Here is a 23681-nt window from a genome sequence, read left to right as displayed (position 1 = left end):
CTCATTTTGGGCTAAAAATATTTTTGAATTGGTCTTCATTAAAGATTTTCAGTAGTTTTTTGTGATAAAAATCAGTCTATTTGCAGACTTTCCCACCTGAGTTCCGTCAACTGGCAGTTCATGTGAAGCCTAATCTCTGATTTCCTGACCCCATAAACACTCATTGAAGCCATATTTTTATCAGTTTGATAAGACTTTAGCTATAATGAGTGTCTATGAGATCAGGAGATCAGGGATAAGGCTTCTCATGAGCTGACAGAACTCAGGAGCGATAGTCTTCAAATAGACTGATTTTGAAGGTGTCCATAGCCTTTAAATAGTCTACTAAAATAGTACCTTTTGTTATATAAATTCATTACTACATTTGGCAAAAACAACGTTCAGTACTTTGTTCAAATATGCTAATTAGATGTTCAGAACCTCAAGCACTGGCACTAGACCCTCGGTGCACCATCTGTCTGTCCTGTGCATTCATGAAATTCCTCCTTTCCTTAGGTGATTGGCAAAGCTCAGAGTTCGAATCCTGCTCTTGCTTGACTTCATAATCTTGCACAAATTCCATGCACCATAATTTCAGTGCATGCACAGTACGTTGTCTTCTCTTTCAGGCAGGAATCAGAAGCAGTACTGTGCATGTGCTGAAACTGTGGCGCATGGCACAGATTCAAGATTATGGAGCCAGATGATGCACCAAGGGGCTAGGTCCTCCGCTTGGTGCTACAAACAGCTCAGAAGCATATTTGAACAAGCTACCTTTTTAACTGATCGCAATTTTTGATTACCTTAACAAATGCACTGCTTTAGTAGACTAGTCAAGCCCTACCAACCACTATGAAAGGTAGGATCTACAAAAACCGCCTGATAGACCTTTAAGATGTTTGTGGTATAAAATACCTAAAATGATGTCATGCCACACAGAGTCTCTAGGAAATCTATTTGCTGCCATACGGTTCCTCTCTACAGCACAATACAGAAATATCTCATGAATGCATCCGTTAATATGGAGGCTGGAGGACCATTCCATAATTTTTTCTCTGTGTTGAAAAAAAGGCTCATTATGACCCAATATTACATTGGAAGCATGGTGAGGAAGGGTATTGAACCACAGGCGTAGTTTTACAGCTGTACAATGATCGTGCATGAGACCTTAATAAAAACATTATTAACTATGAGACCTAATAGAACCATTTTTTGTGCTCCATGTGGTCCATACAATAGGTCACTTTTTGTATCTCGAGACATCATATGTTGGTCTACGTGGTGAAAAAGCTCATATGAAAAGCTCCAAGTGGAAGGAGTCGGCGAGGACTTGTATGCTGAGATTTTGGTACTACATGTCACCAAAAGCTACTGGAATAATACGAGTTCTTATAAAGGTAGGAGGTTGATTTATTATTTTAATATATGTTTATGTCTTTAATACACTGCTCAAAAAAATAAAGGGAACACAAAAATAACACATCCTAGATGTGAATTAATTAAATATTCTTCTGAAATACTTTGTTCTTTACATAGTTGAATGTGCTGACAACAAAATCACACAAAAATAAAAAAATGGAAATCAAATTTTTCAACCCATGGAGGTCTGGATTTGGAGTCACACTCAAAATTAAAGTGGAAAAACACACTACAGGCTGATCCAACTTTGATGTAATGTCCTTAAAACAAGTCAAAATGAGGCTCAGTAGTGTGTGTGGCCTCCACGTGCCTGTATGACCTCCCTACAACGCCTGTGCATGCTCCTGATGAGGTGGCGGACGGTCTCCTGAGGGATCTCCTCCCAGTCCTGGACTAAAGCATCTGCCAACTCCTGGACAGTCTGTGGTGCAACGTGACGTTGGTGGATAGAGCGAGACATGATGTCCCAGATGTGCTCAATTGGATTCAGGTCTGGGGAATGGGCGGGCCAGTCCATCAATGCCTTCGTCTTCCAAGAACTTCTGACACACTCCAGCCACATGAGGTCTAGCATTGTCTTGCATTAGGAGGAACCCAGGGCCAACCACACCAGCATATGGTCTCACAAGGGGTCTGAGGATCTCATCTCGGTACCTAATGGCAGTCAGGCTACCTCTGGCGAGCACATGGAGGGCTGTGCGGCCCTCCAAAGAAATGCCACCCCACACCATTACTGACCCAATGCCAAACCGGTCATGCTGGGGGATGTTGCAGGCAGCAGAACGTTCTCCACGGCGTCTCCAGACTCTGTCACATCTGTCACATGTGCTCAGTGTGAACCTGCTTTCATCTGTCAAGAGCCAGGGCGCCAGTGGCGAATTTTCCAATCTTGGTGTTCTCTGGCAAATGCCAAACGTCCTGCACGGTGTTGGGCTGTAAGCACAACCCCCACCTGTGGACGTCGGGCCCTCATATCACCCTCATGGTGTCTGTTTTTGACCGTTTGAGCAGACACATGCACATTTGTGGCCTGCTGGAGGTCATTTTGCAGGGCTCTGGCAGTGCTCCTCCTGTTCCTCCTTGCACAAAGGCGGAGGTAGCGGTCCTGCTGCTGGGTTGTTGCCCTCCTATGGCCTCCTCCACGTCTCCTAATGTACTGGCCTGTCTCCTGGTAGCGCCTCCATGCTCTGGACACTACGCTGACAGACACAGCAAACCGTCTTGCCACAGCTCGCATTGATGTGCCATCCTGGATAAGCTGCACTACCTGAGCCACTTGTGTGGGTTGTAGACTCCGTCTCATGCTACCACTAGAGTGAAAGCACCGCCAGCATTCAAAAGTGACCAAAACATCAGCCAGGAAGCATAGGAACTGCGAAGTGGTCTGTTGTCACCACCTGCAGAACCACTCCTTTTTTGGGGGTGTCTTGCTAATTGCCTATAATTTCCACCTGTTGTCTATCCCATTTGCACAACAGCATGTGAAATTGATTGTCACTCAGTGTTGCTTCCTAAGTGGACAGTTTGATTTCACAGAAGTGTGATTGACTTGGAGTTACATTGTGTTGTTTAAGTATTCTCTTTATTTTTTTGAGCAGTGTATATTCTGTGGTCTTCGAATGACTAATGGTATTTCCATAGCATGCACAGAGCCTTAGGGAATGTCTCTGCTTACCCCAAGTTCACACCATTAGATCATATACAACAGCTTGACTTCTATTTGTTGTCAGAGGCAAATATTTGATTTGATGGAGAAAGCAGTATATGAAGTATGCTCAGCTGTGCATTTGCCCTCATCAGTAGAGCTGTAAATGCTTACTGCAATAGTTATAGAGAGCCTATCTAACAAGCGAGTAATGCATGCTGGGTAGATAAACAAGCACAAAAAAAAGATGCTTAAGGCCATTCTTCAAAGCATCGCTGCATCAGGTAATATATAATTGTCTTATCAAGATGTTGAAAAGAGAGCAAACTTTTATATGGCAAAAGTCTTCGAATTATTTGTATCCTCAGTGTATATGACCAAAGTGAATGCTTATTTAATCTATCAAATATCTAATCAAGTTCAGGCATGAGCCCCGACTATCAATTTTAGAAACCTAAACAGATAGCCTTTTTAATAGCCTAGATTTACATCTAAATACTTTGGTCCTGGCTTGTCAGTGCCTCAACAGACACTCAGAACCCAGGATCACACTGGTCTGATATGCCACTCAACCTAGAAATGAGAAAGCCAGTGGGCCCAACAACAACATCTTAAGCTGTGGTAATTTTTTAGTCCATGTACTGTATGTCCAAGGGAAATATTCACCATGTTGCTCTGCTCTTGTATCTATATAATTTGCTCCCACTCGTAGGTACTCACTACCAGGTCCATCCTGGTGGAAATGTCTGGTCTGCCAGTTACCCTAGAACATGGGATTATCACTAGTCCCCGATAGCAATTTTTCATGCTTTGGTAAATTTTTGTCTACATTAAAATTCCTACTTAATTTTTGTGCTTTGGATTTCTTTCTAAATTCCTTTTTGGAATGAAATTAAAATTCCTATCCAAATCCACGCTACAGGATAGGGTCGTTCTATGTCAAAACATTCTCATATTTTTGCAATGAGACTGAAAACTGTAAATATGAAACTTTCCTATCCCCAGATAGAGCAGCTCTCTGATATAAGCCCGTGCAATCGATAACCTTCATATAGCTGAAACCACAACTACAGGACATCAAATGGCATAATGAGTCTTTTTATTAAGTTACTAAGTCATTGTTCAAGCTTTCCAAGAGCCAGATGTTGAATTAGTAAGACTTAAACACTTACTTCCATATCAGAATAGGTTTGTCAATACGAAAGTAGATTGTTGCTCAGCCAATCCAACATTTGTAGCTTTTCTGATGTTATAATCTTAGTCTGCGGAGAATCTGAGTGAAGCAGATCAATATCTGAATGGAGAAACTAAATTTCAAGTTGTCTTGAAGGAACTTTTCAAAAGTCACACAACTGTATTTAAACTAAGGTGGCAATTATTATGGGCCTTCAGGTAATGGAAGAATCTATAAAGCACTATAAATCCTTTGAGTACTTAAAGCCAGGCTATTGACTGATTACAGACTTTAAGACTCTTTGAGTGAGCAGACAGACATCTCTATATCATAGAAATACTATTTTTGTCTTACAAGTGTTTTAGATTGCATAGGATGGAGTAAGCTGTTTCATATGTACAAGAAATGGCCACAGTTAGTCACTGGAGATGCTCCCCCTCAAATACAGAAGCTGAACCATCGAAGTGTAAAAACTTTTATGTTGCTTATTCCAAAATGTTGAAATAGAGCGGCGCTTCATAATCGGTGGATTGAGGGCCAAGTGTAACGTCCAGGTCTCTTCTATGTAGCTTCCATTTGTTGGTACTATTGTACACTTTTGGACCATGGATGCCATAGAACTAATAGAATTTGGTACTAGAGGAATAAATTGTTACATTTGACACTGTATTAGTCTTAATACAGCTCCACTTTTAGTATGAATTGAGGCTCAATACAACCAGTCATTTTGGAAAACGACTCACAACCTACAAAAGCTTGGAGACCCCTAGGTCAAAGTCTAACCAGTGTTATGAATCCCACCAAAAATTGATGCCTGAAATGGGTTATTGGACTCCACAACCCATACCTAAAATTCCTCTAGGTACATACTTATCAATAAATAAAGAGCACAATGAAACATTTAAAGGGGTTTTCCAGGTATAAGAAACGTACCTGTCCAGGCTCCAGTGGCGTAAGCCTTGGCATGGCCCTGCCGGGAGAGACATGCTGCTGAGCCATGACTCCTGGTGACATGACAGCATCCTTAGCAATACAATGCAATACTCTGTTTCTCCCTGCAGTGTGTACAGGGGCAGATTATCAGTAGGCTGATTGCTCAGCAGTTCTATTTGTGTGTGCTAGTGTTTCTGACTAATGGGGCGCCAAGTCGTGGACCTATCAAGTTCTTATCAGGGACATTGTGCTCTATTTAAAACCTTTCCTGGCCATACATCAGTGCCAGTGATAGTCTCTGACTCACTAGCTGTGTTCCTAGTTCCTTGTTCCTGTGCTTATTGGATTGTTCATTCTTCTGACCCAGCTTGTCCTCTGACCACTCTCTGTCTCTTGTTCTTGTTTGGTACTGCTTTGTTTGTCTGGTTCTGATCTTGGCTTGTCTTCAGACCACTCTCTGTCTGTTGTTTGGTACTGCATTTACGTATGACTCTGGTATTGTGTTTGTCTGTCTTTGCTGCTTGTCCATCTCTGCACTTAAGTAGCGTAGGAACCGTCAACCAGTTGCGGTCTAGCTATCTAGGGCTTTCTATTGCAAGTAGATAGGGAAGGCGGGCTGAGTTCTAGCTTAGGGCTTACTGTCCTTGTCTATCCCTACCTACAGTCATAACACTAGGTTCATGATATTTATGACTTTAGAATAAGTGGAGGTCTGATGCCTGAAAACCACCACCAATCAGCTATTTGAAGAGGCTGGAAGATAGGTCATCCATATCATTAAATTGGACAACCCTCTTTAAGCTGCATCTCATGGACAACCCGTAAATGTCTCCATAATGGCCCAAAATGCCCACAATATGGACCATTTGGGGTGGAACTTACATTAACCTTGCCTTTTAATGGCCCAGTAAGCAGCACTATTCATGCAAAATCAAGACATGTCAACTATGTAGGTAATATGCAAAAATTACTCAGAAAATCAATTAGTCAATGTTTTTCTCAGAAAAATACACATATTATAATAGCAACGATGCCCCCCCCAAAAAAAACAAACAAAAAAAAAACACAAATAAAAGCCAAAAAACAGAATTTATTGCGACTAACGTTTTATACTACATACTGGTGAACTACACAATGGCACATCTTGGTAGAGATGTCCCGAACTATTCGCCGCCGAACAGTTCCCGGCGAACATCGATGCGATGTTCGGTCCGCCCCCTATACGTCATCATTGAGCAAACTTTGACCCTGTACCTCACAGTCAGCAGACACATTCCAGCCAATCAGCATACCCTCCCTCCCAGACCCTCCCACCTCCTATAAAAAAGCAAGGACGGCAGCCCTCTTAGATTCATTCTGAAGCTGTTATGTTAGTTAGAGCAGGGAGAGTGCTGCTGCTGCTGCTGAATTTAATTAATAGGGAAAGCGTTAGCTAGGCCAGTGTTCTGTGTCCACTCCAGTCCTCAAAGACTCATCTGCTGTAAGGACAGCGTCCTGACAGCACCCCAAAAAGCCCTTTTTAGGGCTGGTACATCAGTCTGCTTTTATTTATTTTTTCTATATATATATATTGCAGTTGCCTGCCCGTGTGTGAGAGGCCACAGGCCCACAGACTGTACTGTGTGCACACCACTCATATCGGGTGGCACAGTACCTTGCAGATAAAAAAAAGTCATTAAATATTTCCTCTGTAATATAATTGAAGTTGCCTGCCAGTGAGTGTCAGGCCCACAGACTGTACTGTGCCCACTGCCCACCATTTATATAGGGTGGCACAGTACCTTGCAAATAAAAAAGTAATTGAATTTTTCCTCTGTAATATAATTGCAGTTGCCTGCCAGTGAGTGTCAGCCCACTGACTGTACTGTGCCCAGTGCCCACCACTCATATAGGGTGGCACAGTACCTTGCAGTTTAAAAAGTCATAAAAATTTTTCTCTGTAATATAATTGCAGTTGCCTGCCAGTGTGTGTCAGGCCCACAGACTGTACAGTGCCCACTGCCCACCACTCATATAGGGTGGCACAGCACCTTGCAGATAAAAGTCATTTAATGACCTTCAATGAGATCAGTGAGGACGAGGAACGGGACATGAGTAGCTCTGCATCCAACCTTGTGCAAATGGGGTCTTTCATGCTGTCATGCCTGTTGAGGGACCCTCGTATAAAAAGGCTGAAGGAGAACGACCTGTACTGGGTGGCCACGCTACTAGACCCCCGGTATAAGCAGAAAGTGGCTTAAATGTTACCGAATTACCAGAAGTCGGAAAGGATGCAGCAGTTCCAAAACAAGTTAAAAAGTATGCTTTACACAGCGTATAAGGGTGATGTCACAGCACAACGGGAATCTAACAGGGGAAGAGTTGAAAGTAATCCTCCTCCTACCACGACCACGGCGGCAAGGACAGGACGCTTTACAGACGTGTTGTTGATGGAGGACATGTGGAGCTTTTTAAGTCCTACGCATCGCCACAGCCCTTCGGGGTCCACCCTCAGAGAACGACTCGACCGACAGGTAGCAGACTACCTCGCCTTAACTGCAGATATCAACACTCTGAGGAGCGATGAACCCCTTGACTACTGGGTGTGCAGGCTTGACCTGTGGCCTGAGCTATCCCAATAGAACTTCTGGCCTGCCCCACTTCAAGTGTCCTGTCAGAAAGGACCTTCAGCGCAGCAGGAGGTATTGTCCCTGAGAAGAGAAGTCGCCTAGGTCAAAAAAGTCTAGATTACCTTACCTTTATTAAGATGAATGAGGCATGGATCCCGAAGGGACTGACAGTGGGGGGATGCATTTGACTAAAAAAGGCCTGATGAGATGCCTTGGGCTAAAAATGGTCCCCACGTTGCTGTATTTAATCTCTGCATGCCGGATGACTTGCGTGACTTCTCCGCCACCAACTAGGGTTCAAGCCGCAATGTTTTAGTGCACTTTCTGCCTGGAAAACATTTATTGCAACAATACCTAATTTTTCAGGCATGTGTACATGCCTAATTTTTCTGGCCTCTGGTGCTGCACTGTGGCTGCAAAAACAAAACAAAAAAAAAGGCACATACATGTGTAAATTCCCCTTCATGATCGTTACCTTGTTGTGGTGAAGGGGCTTGCGTATCACAATGAAGCGAGCACCTCTATGAGTGTGTTGGCAATGTTGGCACACCCCAGATGATAATGTCGTTGCTTCATTGTGAACAGACCAAAAGCGATCGGCTGGATAATTTTTCATAGAAAAAACATTAATTTTCTTTGTGATCATCTAAGGTGATCATTAAAGCCTACTAGGCCAACAATGGGCCCACACTGCAGAATCATTGTTTTCTGGGTCACTTAACTGTCACTGAACTACCTCAGCACGACCATAGGCTTTGAAAAACCGCCATCGCCTGCAATCTCCCGAACGTGCGCACGAGCACAGTCATCACTACACCAAGATTGACGCATAGAGGAATAAAATTTATGTCATGAGTGTGTCAACTATTGACAACTCTTTGCGGTTGTTTGCGGTGCGTTAAACAGGGAGTTTGGTTTGTCACTGTGAAGCGGGCGTAACCCTTACACTACCTGATCGATACAACATCATACCTGATCGTATACACACACTGGATGTTTTAAAGCACGTTATTCCAAACAATTTAGGAATGTTAGGTGATTTATGCCCTTTATGGATTAAAACCCGACTCTGTGTCAACTACGTAATTTTCCATGGGAGTTTTGCCATGAATCCCCCTCCGGCATGCCACAGTCCAGGTGTTAGTCCCCTTGAAACAACTTTTCCATCACTATTGTGGCCAGAAAGAGTGGGTTTTAAAATTTGCCTGCCTATTGAAGTCTATGGCGGTTCGCCCGTTCGCGAACATTTGTGTAAATTCGCGTTCGCCATTCGCGAACGGAAAATTTTATATTCGCGACATCTCTAATCTTGGGATGTTTGTGCAACAGAAGCTGAAATCTACATCAGATAGGTATTATATCTGCCAATTTTCTGGCTTACATAATGAAAAATTTAGGAGGAATGTGTCGGCCTCTTACACGGCCTCTTACACCTTTCCCACTTTTTTGAAAAAGGAGTGAGCACTAAGTCACAAGGTTTTGCTTCATTTTGAGTTTCCCAAAAATTAGCATTTTTGGGGCCACTTTTCTGTTACAGGGGGCTTAATAAATCCCCCAATAATGTATATGTTTACGGTAGGTCATGTGAACAACCTAAAATATCCCTAGAGATCAGGTCTCTAAGACAATAATGATCATCCATGTAAATATGACAATCCCTCTCCACAACAAATTACTATATGTATCCATGGGAAGCTGTTTATGTGTTGCAACTTATTTCCATGGCAACTTTATACTTCTGTGTTTAGCCAAGGCATTATTCGTATCCATGGCAACTTGTATCCATAGTTCATAACTGGCACTGGGCATCCATTGCAACATGTCTACAAGACAACTTGTGTTTCCTAGGCAACATGCAGAAACCTATTATGGTGTTTTCATGATAGAGTTTGTCAATGTACATTGATATCGATGACTTTTTCCGAGGTGAAATGTCAATCCATGGCAACACGTATATATTGCAATATGGACACATGGCAGTTAACACCTCTGGAACTATGTTTTATTTATCTGTCTTTTTTTATATCAAACTATAGACATTCAGCTCATCTCTGGTAGTACATGTGCATACAGACCTTACCAACACTTTCATCCCAAATTGCAAGCCTATTTTAGCCCCCCCCCCTCCCCAGGAATGCCCACAAAATGTCACGTGATGACCATTTTAACCTCTTGGGGACACATGACGTACCGGTACGTCATGATACCCTGGTACTTAAAGCAAACCTTTCACCTGGATTTCACTTAATAAACTATTACCAGTACCTTATATATTATCCTCATTCTGTTTCAATGCATTCTTGTGCCGCTTTCCTGGGATGTAAATTGATGAAAAAAACGACTTATAAAGTGCTCGTCTCCAGCTCCTGAAGTCACGCTAGAAGTCCGGGCTGTAACTCCCCTGCCCTAACCCCTCCTCTAAGCAGTGTAACTGACACCCGGCTCAGTCGCCGGGACCGCGCTTGTACAGGCGGCGCTTGCGCCGTCAGCCTCAGTAGCAGCGCGATCCCGTCTATCGCGTGGACTCAAGCGCGATCCTGTAACTGAATCGCGCATGCGCCGTCCGTCCCCGATGCCTGCCTGTCTTCTGTTACTCAGGTGCAGGCATCGGGGACGGACGGCGCATGCGTGATTCAGTTACAGGATCGCGCTTGAGTCCGCACGATAGACGGGATCGCGCTGCTACTGAGGCCGACGGCGCATGCGCCGCCTGTACAAGCGCGGTCCCGCCTGTATTGTCGCGTCCGTGAAACAACCTGCTCTATAAAAATACCACATGATCTAACCTGTCAGATGAATGTTGTAAATAACAAAAAATAAAAACGGTGCCAAAACAGCTATTTCTTGTTACCTTGCCTCACAAAAAGTGTAATATAGAGCAACCAAAAATCATATGTACCCTAAACTAGTACCAACAGAACTGCAACCTTATCCCATAGTTTCCAAAATGGGGTCACTTTTTTGGAGTTTCTACTCTAACTAGTGTTATGAATCCCACCAAAAATTGGTGCCTGAAATAGCTTATTGAACTCCACAACCCATACCTAAAATTCCTCTAGGTACATACTTACCAATAAATTGAGAAGAGAACAATGAAACATTTAAAGGGGTTTTCCAGGTGTAAGAAACGTACCTGTCCAGGATCCAGCTGCATGATCCTCAGCCTTGGCATGGCCCTGCCGGGAGAGACATGCTGCTGAGCCATGACCCCTGGTGACATGACAGCATCCTTAGCAATACGATGCAATACTCTGTTTCTCCCTGCAGTGTGTCAATCAAAACTTTTTTTTTTTTACTAAGTAATATTTGCATTTATCTCTCCTCTGTTTCATCTGATTGATGCAAAGTACATTAATTCTCCAGCTCACAATGGGAACAAAAAGTCAAATGTTGAATTAATTTGTACTTTGAATTAAAATTCACAAATTTTGTCAATAGCAGGATTTATTTTCTTTACCTAATGTGTATTGATTTCATTTGACATTCCAGGCTTTTTTTCTGGTTGGTTTGCCTCTTAGCACTGTCCAATAGGTTCAGTTGGACTCCACGTGACATGAGCAATGCATCAAGTGAAGATGACGTCTGTACATACAGGTGAAACTCGAGAAATTAAAATAAGTCCATTCATTTCAGTAATTCAAATTAAAAGGAATTGCATTAATGCAGCTTACAATTAGAATTTTGTGAAAAGGTTCAATATTCTAGGCTCAAAGTGTCGCACTCTAGTCAGCTAATTAATCCATATCCCCTGAGCAAAGGGGACCTCAAAATTATGACTTTGGGGTTTCATAAGCTAAAACCATAATCATCCAAATTATAACAAATAAAGGCTTGAAATATCTCGCTTTGCATGTAATGAGTCTGTCTCATATGTTAGTTTCACCTTTTAGGTTGCATTACTGAAATAAATGAACTTTGCACGATATTCAAATTTTCGAGTCTCACCTGTATGTGGTTCAATTGAGGATACCCCATAAAAAAAAACTCAATTTGCCTCTGTACAGATTTACAGTAAAGGGCTCATGCACCTCTATGTTAGCCCTATTGCAGCTCCATAAAGAACATGCCATGTGCGTGAGGCCTTATGATAATCTTACATTATGACATACACAAAATAGATCAATATCTTGGTTTTATCTAGTTTAACCCTTTATGCTACAGTGCAATAGGTGGGTATTTCACGAGCTGTGCCGTACATGTAGGTGTCACACACCATGACAGACCCCTTAGATGCAATTTAATATTGGGATTCCAAAGACACATCATGGCAGTCAGGAGTCTGATGAAGGCCTCTAGGTCTGCCATATATTTACACCTCAGTTGCAAGGCTTAATAGGATGACTGTCAGTGGTATACTGATAACAGTATTTCTACTGAAATGCAGTGTATTGAATGACAGATCAGAAGATTGCATGATCTAGTCTTAGTGGAACTAAAAAGCAAACCAAAAAAATGAAAAAAAATCTAAGAAATTGTAAATAAGAATTGAATTGTAAATTTAAAAATATATATATTTCAATTTAAATATGCTTTATTATGCATTAAAAAAGGATTAAAAAATGATCAAAAAGTTATATGTACTCCAGAATAGTAGCAATGAAAACTACAGGTCGTCCAGAGCCCTCGCACAGCTTTGGCAAAGTTGTAGCTCTTAACCTCCTCAGGACCGCCGTACGCAGGATTGCGTCTTTGCAGCGGTCCTGTTTCTCTGGGTGGACGCGCCGGTGCGTCCTCTCGCGAGACGCGAGATTTCGGGTATTGCCGGCCCGTGCATGCGCATCGCGGGCCGGCAAAAGTTAGAGTAGTATTGCATCAGCAACCTGCCAGCCAATGATCGTCGCTGGCAGGTTGCTGATTTTTAAAAAATCGAATCACAAGCCATATAACAGATCATATTAGTAAATATGATCTGTTATATGGCTTCTCTGCTCCTCTGCTGGTCCTTTTCGTCGGTTGGATCCAGCAGAGGAGCAGACTGAACTGTGAGTACACACCAAACACTACCCTTAGCCCCTGATCACCTTCCATCACCCCCATCATCCAAATTAACCCCTTGATCGCCCCCCTGTCAATCACTTAGTGAAAGACAAAAAGTGATCAGTGTAAACTGTCACTTTTTTTTTCCACTAGTATTGGCTGTTAGGTTTAGGATTAGTTTAGGCCCCTTGGTTAGGTAGTTTAGGGATCAGTTAGCGCCCAGCCCACCGCACCGCAGTCACTTATTCGCTGTTTAGCGTATCGCTAATCAGCATTTGTACTTTTATAGTATCTGTAAGTGATCAAAACTGATCACGGTCAGATCTATAATAGTATTAGTGTCACTTTAGTTCGCCCTCCACCCAAAACGCAGTGTTTGTCCGATCAGGCCTGATCGGTCGCCCACACGTGCGTTCACCCACGCCCGCCCCGGCGCAGTGACAAAATTTTTTTTTGATCACTGCACAATCACTTTACACGCACTGCGGCGATAAAAAAATCAGTTTTGATATTTTTTTATCAACCGCAGCGGCCTCCGGTACTTCGCTAGCCTCCCCTTTGTAAGACAGGCTTGCTTTTTTTCTTGGGTAGTCTCAGGGAATACCCCTAAATTTAGTAGTCCAAATGGCAAACAGGGGGTATTCTTCTGAAGAGGCCTACAGGATTCTGACCCAGTCGGATGAGGAGTGGGAACCCTCATCTGATGAATCTAGCGGGTCAGAATATGAACCTGTGGAAAGCAGTGGCTCTCTGACCCAAAGTTCGGACGAGGAGGTGGAGGTCCCTGATAGAACCAGGCGTACCAGGCCCCGTGTCGCTAGACCACAGGTTGTGCAGGATCCGCTTCAAGGGCAGCAGAGTGGGGCTGTCGCTGCCGGATCACGTGGTGAGGCATACACCAGCAGCGCAGCCCTTCCTGGACCTAGTACCAGCACTGCCGTACAACATGGTGACGTGGCGAGCACCAGAAGGGCAGTTGAAGCTGGTACGGTGGCACGTGCAGTAGTTACCCCGTCGCAGCCACCGCGCAGACAGGCCCGTAGAGCCCCTAGAATCCCTGAGGTGCTGGCAAACCCTGATTGGCAGTCACCAACTTCAGCCGCACCTGTAGTTCCCCCTTTCACCGCCCAGTCTGGAGTTCGGGTTGAGACGGCTCAGATCGGTTCGGCCCTGGGATTTTTTGAGCTGTTCTTGACTGCGGAGCTCTTGGACTTAGTCGTGGCAGAGACAAACCGGTATGCCACACAATTTATATCCGCCAACCCGGGAAGCTCTTATGCCCAGTCTTTCCGGTGGAAACCAGTCCAAGTTTCCGAACTTAAAATTTTTCTGGGCCTTCTCCTCAACATGGGTCTAACTAAAAAGCATGAATTGCGGTCATATTGGTCCACGAACCCAATTCATCACATGCCCATGTTCTCTGCTGCTATGTCCAGGACACGATTTGAGACCATCCTGCGTTTCCTGCATTTTAGCGACAACACCACCTCCCGTCCCAGAGGCCACCCAGCTTTTGACCGGCTCCACAAAATTCGGCCCCTCATAGACCATTTCAACCAGAAATTTGCAGATTTGTATACCCCCGAGCAAAACATCTGCGTAGACGAGTCCCTAATACATTTTACCGGGCGCCTTGGCTTCAAACAATACATCCCAAGCAAGCGTGCCCGGTATGGGGTCAAATTGTATAAGCTCTGTGAAAGGGCCACAGGCTATACCCACAAATTTCGGATCTATGAGGGAAAAGATCAGACCCTGGAGCCGGTCGGTTGCCCTGACTACCTGGGGAGCTGTGGGAAGACAGTCTGGGACTTGGTGTCACCCTTATTCGGCAAGGGGTACCATCTTTATGTGGACAATTTTTACACAAGTGTGGCCCTCTTTAGGCATTTGTTTCTAGAACGGATTTGCGCCTGTGGCACCGCGCGAACTAGTCGCGTGGGCTTTCCCCAACGGCTTGTTACCACCCGTCTTGCAAGGGGGGAGAGAACTGCTCGCGGTGAAATGGAGAGACAAGCGTGACGTTTACATGCTCTCCTCCATTCACGCAGACACGACAATCCAAATTGAAAGGGCAACCCGTGTCATTGAAAAGCCCCTCTCAGTCCACGACTATAATGCGCTCATGGGAGGGGTGGACTTCAATGACCAGATGTTGGCTCCCTATTTAGTTTCCCGCAGAACCAGACGCTGGTATAAGAAGGTGTCTGTATATTTAATTCAATTGGCTGCCTATAATAGTTTTGTTCTCTACAGTAAGGCTGGGAGAACAGGATCCTTCCTCAAATTCCAGGAAGAGATCATCGAGAACCACCTTTATCCAGGAGGTTCCGTGGCCCCATCCACCAGTGTAGTTAGCCGTCTACACGAGCGACATTTCCCCAGTGTCGTTGCTGGTACCTCATCCCAACCGCCACCCCGAAAAAAATGTTGTGTCTGTAGCAGGAGTGGAATAAGGCGTGACACCCGCTATTTCTGTCCTGACTGTCCTGACCACCCTGCCCTATGCTATTGAGAGTGTTTCCGGAAGTACCACACACAGGTACACCTAGCATAGGGATCACATCTCACCAGGACAGGCACACAGGGCTATTAGGGCCCATTCACTCACAGCTGCTGCAAACGTCTCCTTTCACATGGGACAAAGTGCATAACGCACTTCGCCACATCTTTGGGCGATTTGCGCTTTGCACATTGACCCATGGGGAAGGAGAGGTTTGTTCTATAAAGGTAAAAAAAAAAAAAAAACACCAGTAAGCAAAAAGGTTAATGTTCAGTTCAAAAAGTTAAAGTTTAGATGTTCTCTTCCAAAGTTAATAAAATTATTGTGTTGCGGCCTGGTTTTTTCTTTTTTTTTATCTTCCAGGTGGACCAACCGATCGACTAGCTGCAGCACTGATGTGCATTCTGACAGAAGCATTGCGCTGCTGTCAGATTACACGCAAGTCGGTGTATGCGGCGCTGCAAGACGAGATTTCTCCTCTGCAGTAAAAGATACGTTTGCCGAGGCATATGAGCTGAGGAGGTGGCGGTGTTCATATACTTTGGCAAACACTTTGTATATATAAAAAAAAAAATCCCGGCAAGGATTTATTCATCCACATCGATTGATGTGAATGGAGAAATCTGGTTTGCCAGGGCATACGAGCTAAGTGGGTATGGATGTTGGGCGGAGCTCCTATGTCCTGGCAGACGCCTTTCCCCTCCTTTTTCTTTTTTTGGCAGAGATTTTTTCATCCACATTGATCGATGCGAATGAAGAAATCTGTGCCGTTCATTTTTTTCTTTCAGCCCAGAGGCTGAACGAAAAAAAAAAATCTCATTACCCGTATGCTCAATATAAGGAGAATAGCAGAAACTCCTAATGCTGGGCATACATGTAATGATTGCGGAGACCCTCAAATGCCAGGGCAGTACAAACACCCCACAAATAACACCATTTTGGAAAGAAGACACCCCAAGGTATTTGCTGAGGGGCATATTGAGTCCATGAAAGATTGAAATTTTTGTCCCAAGTTAGCGGAAAGGGAGACTTTGTGAGAAAAAAATCAAAAATCAAAAAAAAATATGAACTCGCCATGCCCCTCATTGAATACCTTGGGGTGTCTTCTTTCCAAAATGGGGTCACATGTGGGGTATTTATACTTCCCTGGCATTTTAGGGGCCCCAAAGCGTGAGAAGAAGTCTGGTATCCAAATGACTAAAAATGCCCTCCTAAAAGGAATTTGGGCCCCTTTGCGCATCTACGCTGCAAAAAAGTGTCACACATGTGGTATCGCCGTACTCAGGAGAAGTTGGGGGATGTGTTTTGGGGTGTCATTTTACATATACCCATGCTGGGTGAGATAAATATCTTGGTCAAATGCCAACTTTGTATAAAAAAAATGGTAAAAGTTGTCTAATGTTGTGTAAGTGTTGCCAAGATATTTCTCTCACCCAGCATGGGTATATGTAAAATGACACCCCAAAACACATTCCCCAACTACTCCTGAATACGGAGATACCACATGTGTGACACTTTTTTGCAGCCTAGGTGGGCAAAGGGGCCCACATTCCAAAGAGCACCTTTCAGATTTCACCAGTCATTTTTTACAGAATTTGATTTCAAACTCCTTACCACACATTTGGGCCCCTAGAATGCCAGGGCAGTATAACTACCCCACAAGTGACCCCATTTTGGAAAGAAGACACCCCAAGGTATTCCATGAGGGGCATGGAGAGTTCCTAGAATTTTTTATTTTTTGTCACAAGTTAGTGGAAAATTATGATTTTTTTTTTTTTTTTCTTCTTCTTACAAAGTCTCATATTCCACTAACTTGTGACAAAAAATAAAAACTTCCATGAACTCACTATGCCCATCAGCGAATACCTTGGGGTGTCTTCTTTCCAAAATGGGGTCACTTGTGGGGTAGTTATACTGCCCTGGCATTCTAGGGGCCCAAATGTGTGGTAAGGAGTTTGAAATCAAATTCTGTAAAAAATGACTGGTGAAATCCGAAAGGTGCTCTTTGGAATGTGGGCCCCTTTGCCCACCTAGGCTGCAAAAAGTGTCACACATGTGGTATCTCCGTATTCAGGAGAAGTTGGGGAATGTGTTTTGGGATGTCATTTTACATATACCCATGCTGGGTGAGATAAATATCTTGGTCAAATGCCAACTTTGTATAAAAAAAATGGGAAAAGTTGTCTTTTGCCAAGATATATCTCTCACCCAGCATGGGTATATGTAAAATGACACCCCAAAACACATTCCCCTACTTCTCCTGAATACGGAGATACCACATGTGTGACACTTTTTTGCAGCCTAGGTGGGCAAAGGGGCCCACATTCCAAAGAGCACCTTTCGGATTTCACCAGCCATTTTTTACACATTTTGATTTCAAACTCCTTACCACACATTTGGGCCCCTAGAATGCCAGGGCAGTATAACTACCCCACAAGTGACCCCATTTTGGAAAGAAGACACCCCAAGGTATTCCGTGAGGGGCATGGCGAGTTCCTAGAATTTTTTATTTTTTGTCACAAGTTAGTGGAAAATGATGATTTTTTATTTTTTTTATTTTTTCTTACAAAGTCTCATATTCCACTAACTTGTGACAAAAAATAAAAACTTCCATGAACTCACTATGCCCATCAGCAAATACCTTGGGGTGTCTTCTTTCCAAAATGGGGTCACTTGTGGGGTAGTTATACTGCCCTGGCATTCTAGGGGCCCAAATGTGTGGTAAGGAGTTTGAAATCAAATTCTGTAAAAAATGACTGGTGAAATCCGAAAGGTGCTCTTTGGAATTTGGGCCCCTTTGCCCACCTAGGCTGCAAAAAAGTGTCACACATGTGGTATCTCCGTATTCAGGAGAAGTTGGGGAATGTGTTTTGGGGTGTCATTTTACATATACCCATGCTGGGTGAGAGATATATCTTGGCAAAAGACAACTTTTCCCATTTTTTATACAAAGTTGGTAAACGATTGGTAAACGATGTGTCTACGCAAAACAAAATATAAGTATTGTACAAAATTGAAAAAAAGTATATGCATTTTCCTCGAAGCAATTGAGTTTGTAGCCCTGTAAAAAAAAAAACTATAATATTTTCTATTATCATGCAACCCCTTACCATTAAAATTCACCTTATAGAGGTGGTCCCTAGCTAGGATAACCTCCACCACCCCCACAATTAGCGGTATAAAGAGGAACAGAACATCTGAAAAGTTTTGTCTGACTAATTTAAGATAGCAGGCTTTTTGGCTTGGAGAAAGTTACCATGACTTGATTGCAGCCCCACTATATGTACATAGCACGTGTGTGTGTGTGTGTGTGTGCATGTGTGTGTGTGTATATATATATATATTTTTTTTAAAGGGGCTGTCCGGGTTCAGCGCTGAACCCGGACATACCCCTATTTTCACCCAGGTCAAAGGCATTTTTTAGAGATCCAGTGATGTACCGGGCTTTTCATGGGGACTGCTAGGTGGAGGGTTCAGTGCCGGTGACATCACTGGCAACACTAGCAGTGTGAAAATATAAACAATCAAGCCCTTGACCTGCGCAATCCAGCCATGAAATGCTCCGATGCTTATGTCAGAGGGGCCGGAGGGGTGAAAATCGGGATAAGTTCAGCTCTGAACTCGGACAACCCCTTTAATGTACAGGGTGGGCCATTTATATGGATACACCTTAATAAAATGGGAATGGTTGGTGATATTAACTTCCTGTTTGTGGCACATTATTATATGTGAGAGGGGAAACTTTTCAAGATAGGTGGTGACCATGGCGGCCATTTTGAAGTCAGCCATTTTGAATCCAACTTTTGTTTTTTTAATAGGAAGAGGGTCATGTGACACATCAAACTTATTGGGAATTTCACAAGAAAAACAATGGTGTGCTTGTGAAATTCCCAATAAGTTTGATGTGTCACATGACCCTCTTCCTATTGAAAAAACAAAAGTTGGATTCAAAATGGCCAACTTCAAAATGGCCACCATGGTCACCACCCATCTTGAAAAGTTTCCCCCCTCACATATACTAATGTGCCACAAACAGGAAGTTAATATCACCAACCATTCCCATTTTATTAAGGTGTATCCATATAAATGGCCCACCCTGTATATTTTTAATGTATATTAAGTTACCACAAGTTAAGATTATGAAGGGAGGTATCGACAACCCCTCTATTTTTTACCTCCATTTTTTAAGATAACTCAGATAGGTGCTTGGCTTTCAAGATAATCATCTTTCCCTATAGTCTAGAACTACCAAATAAAATGTTTAAAACCAAGACCAAATGGTCATATAGACTAGAGCCTCACAACTCATATTTATAGATTATATTAACTCAGATTTTTATGTGCGGCACATTTAATTAATTTAGGATCGCCATCAGGAGATTCTGAAATCTCTGCCATCTTTTGCAAGCAGATTAACTTCCTTAGTAACAATATACATCATCTGAATTACAATTTAATGAAAAATACAGTTTGAATTACAAGAGGCCTTGATGCAGAATGTAGTTAAAAGATAAATTCTCCATCTTAGATGGAAGCAATACAGGCTTATCTATGCAGATAAAAATACCTCGTTGGTATGCAAAAGAAAAACTTATAATAGGATTTTATGTTAATTCCATGGCTCTATATGACCAGAGTTTTAAAATACATTTTTGTTAACTTTTAAGATTTTCATTGCAGCTGCTCTTCGGAGAACCTTTTTACTAATGTCTTTCTTGAGATGGCTTTGTTAATCTTCAGTACATTTTACTGTATGGATTAAACAATTTGGGAACATTAGTAGGATGTATAAAAGCCAAGTCAATTTATGCCATACAACACAGAGTTGGTGATATTTTGTTGGGTATAGGGCAATAACTATTATTAATAATTGTTACATGCATGGGTTACAAAAAAGATCTGCCTGTCCATCATACAGAGAATTCAATTTAAAAACCATCTTATCCATGCTCTGTATAGTTTTATAGGAAAGGATCAGTAAAACTTGCAATTCATTCATTTACACCTCTGCTCATTCTAGGCTTAGGTCCTCTTAGTGACTGACAGCTAACTGCATGGCTAAGCATACAGGAAGGCTGTCACATCAGTAGGTAAGACCTCCCACCACACGTAAGTATAGAAAGATAAGAGGTTTAAATGAATAAATTACAAGTTTTATTTTATTTTTATATATTTTTTATTGAAATTTTTGTACAGCATCAAAATGTTCATAAAACATACAACTCTATGTTGACAAGTTTACAGTCATCAGTGAAATATCCCATACATACAAAAAAAACAATAAAACGGTATAGCAACAACTAAAATCCAAAACCAAACCCTGCCAGTGCCCAATTTTCCAAGTCTGAGAACTTCTTGCCTCCCTTATCTCCAATGAAATCGTCCATGACTCTAGTATAGATAATGGTCATTGTTTTGTCAGTAGTCTCTACCTCTCCGTATCAAAACACCATCTGTCATATGGTCACCCTCTGTTCCTTATGAGCCTCGGTGTCAGGGACAGCTCTTAGAGTCGCAGCATCCCCAATGCTCCTCTCTCTTCACAAGTTTTATTTTATTAAAACTATAGCTCAATTAGCTCAGCTCCTCCTGCTCTATAACATAACATAACATTAAATTGCATCTTAAAGGTGACAGAGGTGACAGGTTCCCTTTAAAAGGGTTGTCCATACTATCTCATGAATCATAATGTCCATCAATATGTAACTTTGTAATATACTAAATGATTCAAAAATCTCTTAAATTTCCCAAATATTTGGATTCCAGACAGATCCAAATCTTTAGAATCTCTCAAAATGGTTGCCACCATTTTACAAGTAAGAAGACAGAAAAGAAGGCATCTGCTACCAAAAATGGATATGTTGTCAACCATATTTTAATTTAAAAACAAAATGAGACAGTGCAGTGTGCTATTAAACAGGCTTGGTGTTAAAAAGCTTGGACTGCTTGAAAGCAGTCCTAGGAGACCTCAGAGAGTCATACATGACTTTTCAGGACAATCAGGGTACTTTTAATTTGGGTAGTATTTATTTGTAAAATCACTAAAATAAAGTAAACTAAATGGGAGGAAATGCTCAAAATGCAGCGATTTATGTATTAGTATTTATTTGTACCCCAATTGAATCAGAGGACCGATTACTTAGAATCGGGCCCAAAATCTATTTGAAGAAATTCGTTCATCTCTAATTGCCAACCTTGCTCCTGGAAAAAAATAGAATATGTAAAAAAACAACTAAAAGCAGACAAACTAGAGACCGAGAGATTAATTGCCAAAGAGAGCAAAACTAACTCTATTATATAAATGGTAAAAAGTATAAATCTAAAGGTATCAGCCCTCTACAGAGTAATGAGGGGGGAGTTGCAGAAAGCGATGAGGAGAAAGCAAAGCTATTAAATATTTTTTTATCCACTGTATTCACTGAGGAAAATAAACTGTCAGATGAAATGCAGAATGTAAAAGTAAATTCCCCATTAAAAGTGCCCTGTCTGACCCAGGAAGAAGTACATCAGCGTCTTAGAAAGATTATAATAGACAAATCGCCAGGACCAGATGGCATACACCCCCGTATCCTAAGAGAATTAAGTAATGTCATAGCCAGACCATTATTTCTGATATTTAAGGACTCTATACTGACAGGAAGTGTTCCACAGGATTGGCGCATAGCAAATGTGGTGCCAATATTTAAAAAGGGTCCAAAAACAGAGCCCGGAAACTATAGGCCGGTAAGTTTAACATCTGTCGTGGGTAAACTGTTTGAAGGTTTTCTAAAAGATTATATCTTGGAGTACCTCAATGAAAATAAGCAAATAACGCCATATCAACATGGCTTCATAAGGGATCGGTCATGTCAAACTAATTCAATCAGTTTCTATGAGTAGGTAAAATCTAGACTTGACAGCGGCAAACCAATGGATGTCGTATATCTGGACTTCTCCAAAGCATTTGACACTGTACCGCATGAAAGGTTAGTATATGAAATAAGAGTGCTTAGACTGGGAGAAAATGTCTGTATGTGGGTAAGTAACTGGGTCAGTGATAGAAAACAGAGGGTGGTTATTAATTGTACACGCTCAGAATGGGTCACTGTCACTAGTGGGGTACCTCAGGGGTCAGTATTGGGCCCTATTCTCTTCAATATATTTATTAATGATCTTGTAGAAGGCTTGCACAGTAAAATAGCAATTTTTTCAGATGACACTAAACTGTGTAAAGTAATTAACACGGAAGAGGACAGTATACTACTACAGAGGGATCTGAATAGATTGGAGGCTTGGGCAGATAAGTGGCAGATGAGGTTTAACACTGACAAATGTAAGGTTATGCACATGAGAAAGAATAATGCAAGTCATCCGTACATACTAAATGGTAAAACACTGGGTAACACTGACATGGAAAAGGACCTATGAATTTTAGTGAACAGCAAACTAAGCTGTAAAAACCAGTGTCAGGCAGCTGCTGCCAAGGCCAATAAGATAATGGGTTTCATCAAAAGAGGCATAGATGCCCGTGATGAGAACATAGTCCTACCACTTTACAAATCGCTAGTCAGACCACACATGGAGTACTGTGTACAGTTTTGGGCTCCTGTGAACAAGACAGATGTAGCAGAGCTGGAGAGGGTTCAGAGGAGGGTAACTGAAGTAATAACTGGAATTTGTGGACTACAGGACACTGAAAGATTATCAAAATTAGGGTTATTCACTTTAGAAAAAAGACGAATGTAAGGGCATCTGATAACCATGTATAAATATATCAGGGGTCAGTACAGAGATCTCTCCCATCATGTATTTATACCCAGGACTGTGACTTTGAAGAGGAGACATCCTCTGCGTCTGGATGAAAGAAGGTTTCTAAAGAGGATTCTTTACAGTAAGAGCAGTGAGACTATGGAACTTTGTACCTGAGGAGGTGGTGATGGTGAAATCACTAAAAGAGTTCAAGAGGGGCCTGGATGTATTTCTGGAGTGTAATATTATTACAGGTTATAGCTACTAGAGATGGGTCGTTGATCCAGGGACTTATTCTGATTGCCTGATTGGAGTCGAGAAGGAATTTTTTTCCCCTTAAGTGGGGAAAATTGGCTTCTGCCTTAGAGGGTTTTTGTCACAGTGTAGGGGGAGGAACACCATATGGACAACAGAAGGAAAATCACTAGGAAATAGGCCTCAAGGCTAGGGAAAGGGAAATGGTGACCACCTAAGGAAACCCTAAACCTAGCCCAGACTACTGTTAGTATGAATAGACCCTGATGGTAGGAATATTCATACACCGGAAACCTAGGCCCTAGTAACCCTATAAATCCCTAGGATTAGTGACAGGGTCTGAGACTACTGGTTCCTTCCCAGATGAATGAACCAGCGTCTCCCTGAGGCCTAGTAAACAACGAGCAAATGGGAGCAACAAAATACCAAGAGAAGTAAACGTATCTTTAATAGAAAATA

At 42.3% G+C, this 23681-nt stretch overlaps 1 protein-coding gene across 1 annotated transcript in view; it reads left to right on the top strand.

Annotated features, from left to right (window-relative positions):
• The window catches only part of MALRD1 (MAM and LDL receptor class A domain containing 1), a 365234-nt gene that overhangs the window by 105094 nt on the left and 236459 nt on the right, over window positions 1-23681 (top strand). Inside the window, exon 18 of the mRNA XM_040434052.1 lies at window positions 1219-1376. Coding sequence (XP_040289986.1) covers window positions 1219-1376 — 158 coding nt within the window. The remainder of the gene's footprint in view (window positions 1-1218; window positions 1377-23681) is intronic.

This window comes from Bufo bufo, chromosome 5 (assembly GCF_905171765.1).
Source record: "Bufo bufo chromosome 5, aBufBuf1.1, whole genome shotgun sequence".
Classification (NCBI taxonomy): Eukaryota; Metazoa; Chordata; class Amphibia; order Anura; family Bufonidae; genus Bufo; species Bufo bufo.
Note: the sequence above shows the minus strand (reverse complement) of the source record. Positions and strands in the feature narration are given on the sequence as shown.